This window comes from Crinia signifera, chromosome 6, assembly GCF_055691185.1.
Source record: "Crinia signifera chromosome 6, ASM5569118v1, whole genome shotgun sequence".
NCBI classification, from domain to species: Eukaryota; Metazoa; Chordata; class Amphibia; order Anura; family Myobatrachidae; genus Crinia; species Crinia signifera.
In genome coordinates this window covers 90,492,282-90,498,391 of record NC_139222.1, presented here as the reverse complement: position 1 = coordinate 90,498,391, position 6,110 = coordinate 90,492,282, and the positions used below count along the sequence as shown (strand labels likewise).

The window sequence follows — 6,110 nt, the reverse complement described above, 5'->3', positions numbered from 1 at the left end:
ATCCACTTCTTTCAACTCTGGAATGTATTTTAAATGCATTTCTCAATTTTATAGCATAGATTGTTTCCGTTTGATTATTTTCATTTTTAGCCAATGGGATGTACAGAAATTTGCATAGGCTAATACCACACAATTAGTTCCTATGCTAAAACCATGCTTCTGAATCGTGGAATGCATTTTGGATGGATATCTAAAATGTAAAGCAGAAACTGTTTGTTTTGAAATTTGTTTTTTTCAGCTATAATGGAGGGTCCGAGGCTTATTTAAACTTCCATATACAACCATCGTGTTTTAAGCACCTATGCTAAAACCAAGCACCAGAACCAACATCTTTGAATTCTGGGTACTTATGTAGTATCTGGGCGTCTGATTTTAAGATCGGGTCGGAAAATCACATCGAATTCCATTGAAATTGCATACGAGATCGCATGCGATGCGATTTTTCATAGGATTCAATGTTAACAAGATCCTGTTCATTTCCCCACTATCCAAGTGGGCATAGAGTTGATTTTATATAGTGTGGCGAGCGCAGCGGATTACTTAAAATGTTTTCCGCGGGGCTCGGTGGGTCGCTGCGCTCGCCACGCTATATAAAATCAACTCTATGCCCACTTGGATAGTGGGGAAATGAACAGGATCTTGTTAACATTGAATCCTATGAAAAATCGCGTCGAATCGCATCTGATTGTATGCCTTAAGGTAAGTCATACAATCACAAAATCGGGCGCCCAGATACTACATAAGTACTGAATTCTGGAATGCATTTTGGATGGGTTACAAAATTGAAAACAGAAATTGTATTAGTTTTAAATTTACATTTTCAGCAAAAAATGTGGGTTTGGAGCTTGTGAAACCTACTATACACAGCTACCATGCTATTAGCATCTATGCTAAAACCAGATAACAGAGGCGCAGATTTATTAAGCTTGGTGAAGTGATAAAGTGTCTGGTTTTGATCACCGGCCAATCAGCTACTAACTGTGAAGTTACAGGCTTGGTTTGAAAAGTAACAGGTAGGAGCTGATTGGATGGTGATAAAAACCAGACACTTTATCACTTCACCAAGCTTAATAAATCTACCCCTGAAAGATAAGTGCTTTAAGAGAGGACTGGGCCTGTGTGCAGGCTGCAATTGGTCCCTCTGGTATTGTGACAGAGACTACTATGAATGTGCAAATCCCTGGAAAACGGCTATGGTGGCCATTTTTCCAGTGATTGTTGTCAATGTACAACCAGTGCCCCACCATTGGAGAGGTGAGTATAATTACATGGGTATAGGATGTCCAGTGTGTTGGCAACCAGAGGACCATGCGCAATACACACCTTTCACCCATTATAGATATGCCAGTGTACCAGAATCAATTTCTTTCAACTCTGGGATGCATTTTGGATGGATAACTAAAGGTTAAATCATACATTTTGTCAGTTTAATTTCATTTGCAGCCAAAATGGAGGGTTTATGGATTATTTTATATAACCCAACCACAACATTATTTGCTCATATGCAAAGACCAGGCATTAAAATCAACTTTTAACTCTGGCATGCAGTAAACTAGCAAGATTTGAAAGCAGAAAATTAAACAGATTTGATATTTTTATTTTCAGCCAAAATGTAGAGGTACATTTACGAAAATAGGAGTTCTATTGAAGATGGATTGGTTGCTATGGGCAACATCCCATCTTCAATAGAACTCCAATCTTAGTAAATTTACCCTGTAGGATTCAGGGTCTATGCAATTTTTCATAAACCACTATCACATAATTCTATATAGTTACCAGTCAGCAGAATTCACATTTTTCAACTCTGGCATGTGTTTTTCACAAATTTTTAAATTTGAAATCAGACATTGGGTCAGTTTCAAAATCTTCCTTTTAGCCTAAATGGAGGATACACAACCAATGCTTTAATAAGGCACCAGAATGAAGTTCTTTTAAACCTGGGATACATTTTTGGTAACCACATAACGTTTGAAGCAGAAATTGTGTTTGTTCTGATGTTTTCATTTTCTACCAAAATAGATATTCTGATGCTTATGTCATTTTTCATATACCACCATATTATAGCTTCCGCTGAGGTATCAAGGCCAGGTTTAAGCACTTACATGAAGCCATGTTTGTCTTGGCCCATATGATTCAGTAATATCAGCGTTTAATACACAGGCAACTTTACACCCACCCACCCAAAACCCCGATACATGCATTTCATAGGGTGACCTCATCTTTAAGCTTTAGTAACCAGCTATTGTATAATGTAGTGTATAGCTCACAAAATAGCTGTGTCAATCTTTGTATACTGCAATATAAGTACTCTCCTGTCACAGACATGGGCCTGATTCAGACCTGCTTGCCAGGCTATGAGTGTTTCGGAGCATGTAGCCACCACCCCACAAATCCTGCTTTACAAAAGGGGTTTGCAGGAGATGCTTCATGCATCTCCCTCGCAGCGAACCTTAACAGGCCTGCATTTTCCCAGGCACTCCCAGTGTTTTGTTGGGCGCACCCATGAAATGCCTGGGATCCACCCACTCCCTGCCAATCAGGCTGCGAGAAACAGTGCACATGTTCTGACCCGGATGAATGAATCTGAATTGGGCCCATGGTATCGGTGTCTGTAATTCAATATGTAACTATAAAAATTTTATTGGCTCCAGTATTAACTAAGTGTTTCCTTGCCAGAAAATTGGTTAACTAGATTAGTTAATTTTGTCAATGCACTTTTAGGGGGACATAGAGAATTGGCAGAGCGCATTTACTTGTAACTTATTCAAAGCAATTTACACAATTGGTATTTGGCACATTCATTTTAACCTTACCAGACCGAAAAAAAGGGGGTCTCTTGGGTCAAGGGGAGTGATGTCACACACTGTTTATTATTCACATTATGATATACTCCCATGAAACATGTTTATTATGATATCATCCAATAGTTATGTAGCTGTTGTAAAGATGTTAAGTATAATTACAATTATAAGCTACTATGTTAAAAATGTCTATACTAAAAACTTGTACACATTGATAGATTCATTTGCCTGTCATCAGATATCCGTGATTACTACTGGACATTTATCAGATCAGGTGTTAGACCCAATAATTATAACTTTTTTTTGTGGATGCCAATGAGTAGAATCGGGCTCCATAAACATTTTTTCTGGATAAAACCCTTTCTAGGGGTATACAAAAACAAACAGAAGAGTAGCGCTAATAATGATTTTTAAAATCGACTGGATCATTATAAGCAGGGCTATTTTTCTGCAGGCTCCAGCAGGAACTGTGGCCCTTATTCTAGTTCACTCTTTCTGACAAAATATTTCTTAGATGGACAAAACCATGTGCACTGCAGGTGAGGCAGGTGTAAAACCCCACCCAAATCTAATTATCTCTGCACAAGTAACACCTGCCCCCTTGCAGTGCACATGGTTTTGTCCATCTAAGAAATATTTTGTCCGAAAGAACTAGAATAAGGGCCACAGTTCCTGCTGGAGCCTGCAGAAAAATAGCCCTGGTTATAAGTGCAACTCTTCTGTTTGTCTTTGTATATTAATGTGCTTGGGAACTGACCTTGCCTTGAGTTAGCTGCTTGACCACACACCCCGTATCTAATGTGCCCGATTTACCTTGGTAACTCTTTCTAGGGGTCTATACACAATAGGCAATACAAGCATTGTTTTGTTTTTCATAAAAGTTTTCTATCTCCATTATTAGTACTCTAATGCTGGGTACACACCAGAATGATGCAGATCGTGCACTGGTCATAAGACGATCATGCGAGCCGCTGACCATCTGTGGAGCTCAGGATCTGCATCTGATCCGGGCCGATCCTATCGCGACCCATACCCACTAGAATGGCCGTTTACAGATCCTACCTGCTGCAGGTAGGATCTGAGAAACAACCTAATGACCCGTGCATCGGATCGGATCAGAAATGGGCCAAAACATGCCCAATTTACATACAATCGGTCGAGATTGTATGTAAATTGGGTCATTTTGGGGGAAATCGTCCTGGTGTGTACCCTACATTAGTTACTCTGTAGAACAGGGATAGGCAAACCTTCAGCATTACAAGGCAAAAAAAAAAAAAAAGTCAGCCTGTAGCGATGCAGGAATACTGTGAATGTGCAAGTATTCAGTATTGAATTTAAATTAATGTTCTTAACAAAGCTCAAGAATGCACAGCAATTATTCCAGGAAACGCTGAGTGTCCCATGCACCAGTCACCTGACCGCCTCCATACACCCCCCCAAATCCCAAAAGGCAGCCGCACAGTGGCCATGCGCATGCCCATCTTCCCTTATATACATGTGCAGAATGAAAACATCGGAACCAGGTGCGAATACGCCGGGGACCAATCAAACGTGAATCAGGCCCATAGTGTATAAAGCATAATAACAATCTGTCTGAAGATGTATCCCCCACTCCCATTCATTAAAGTTAAAAAGCCATTATCTATTTTCCAGTAGCGCAAATTATTACACTAAGGATCTATAAGAGCATGTACAATACATCCGTGTCTGTACAAAAGAATGGCTTCTTAAGCATGTAGTAAAAGTTGATCAGAAATTTTATTATGCAACAACAAATAACCATTGAATAAATGGAGTGATTTCTTTATTTATTCTTATTTTTTCCTTATTGTTTTATCCCACAATTGCCCAAACAAGCGCCATCTCAATATCAGACACTGGTGTCTATTTACATGACTTCCATTGAAGTCTGGCTAGTTTATTTACCTGACTAGTGGTATTTTGATGCGTACTGTTGTCGCATGGGATGCATTATGGGTACACTTCCCTTCGAGCAGCAGTATGTGTCTCAATCCATGTCACTCCCATAGTCTCTGTAAGTGGAGAACGGGTTTCCTATTGGTGGCTGAAGGATGATCCTGTTTCTCTGGTCTGCTCTGGGCATTATAGTGGTGCTTAAAAATGAAGCAAATCCCCCCGCCCCCCAATCCCCCTTTTTCACCCACCCGGCAGCAGGAATGTATGAGGCAAAAATAAAATTACAGGTGCAAAAATTGAGTTTTTAGAGAGGAATTTGCACCTCTGGTCGCGTCATTAGTCACAAGTAGCTTTGCTGTCTCTAAATCTTTCCACAGTGCAGACTATCTACCCACAGTCAATTCAGTCTGAAGAATTGTCTACTAGAATCCTGATGGACAGCTTCAAGTGTTAACAATGCTTCAAGTTCTTTAGCAATGGCTTCCAACGTGGAGGGTTATCCTTCCCAACCTTCCCATAACTGGTCTCTGCAGGATACAGAATAGACAATGTTACATAGTTGCATGACCTCCGTATACCGCAAAGTATCACCATTGTACGTGATTTTTTATTCAGCTTTTAATGAGAAGGTTTGGGGAAAGGGATGTATGCTTTTAATATAACTGGGCTCATGCTTAATGCTGTGGAAACAATGTACAAGTCAGGCCCCATATAGGACTTATATGAAGTATGGAAGTCGAGTACCCACAGTGTGGGGAACATGTTCTACCTATGCACACAAGTATATCTTCCTTCAATAGGTAACCATAAGATTGTATTCAATATTAAATTCGGTACTTGTTTCCTAGAACGGCCACAATCGGGAGTAATCGTGTACCTTAACTTAAGGTACACGATTAACGCAATGGACCCGATTTTCTTTGAAATCAGATCAATTTTGCCGGCAAAGGCAAAATCGCGTCGGTCGCGTGCATTAACGTGGCACGCGACCGACGCGATGGACCCGATTTTGCCATAGGGTTCAATGTTAAAATATTTTTAACATTGTAATCGCGTTCATCGCGTCGGTCTTGTGCCATTATAATGGCACAAGATACGATGGACGTGATTAAGCACATTTTACATAGCAAAAAATGGGAAATGGCCCAATATGGGCCATTTCTCATTGTATATGCCCCCCCCCCATTGTGAACGTCACCCCACGATTGACGCGTCCTCCGACCTTTTCATACCCCTACTATCCACGTTGGCGTGGAGTTGAGAATATAAAGTGTGGCGAGCGCAGCGAGCCACCGAGCCCGAAGCGTGGCGAGCGCAGCGAGCCCCGTGAGGGGACGCGTATACCTGTGCAGTTATGCGCGTCCGCTCGCCTCGCTGCACTCGCCACACTTT

At 40.9% G+C, this 6,110-nt stretch overlaps 1 protein-coding gene across 4 annotated transcripts in view; it reads right to left on the bottom strand.

The window, feature by feature from the left end:
- Positions 1 to 4,540: 4,540 nt before the first annotated feature.
- The window catches only part of SULF2 (sulfatase 2), a 306,266-nt gene continuing 304,696 nt past the window's right edge, over positions 4,541 to 6,110 (bottom strand). For all 4 annotated transcript variants that reach the window (XM_083146425.1, XM_083146420.1, XM_083146421.1 and 1 more), the window contains one exon: positions 4,541 to 5,245. In XM_083146425.1, coding sequence (XP_083002551.1) covers positions 5,215 to 5,245 — 31 coding nt within the window. In that variant the 3' untranslated portion in view covers positions 4,541 to 5,214. The remainder of the gene's footprint in view (positions 5,246 to 6,110) is intronic.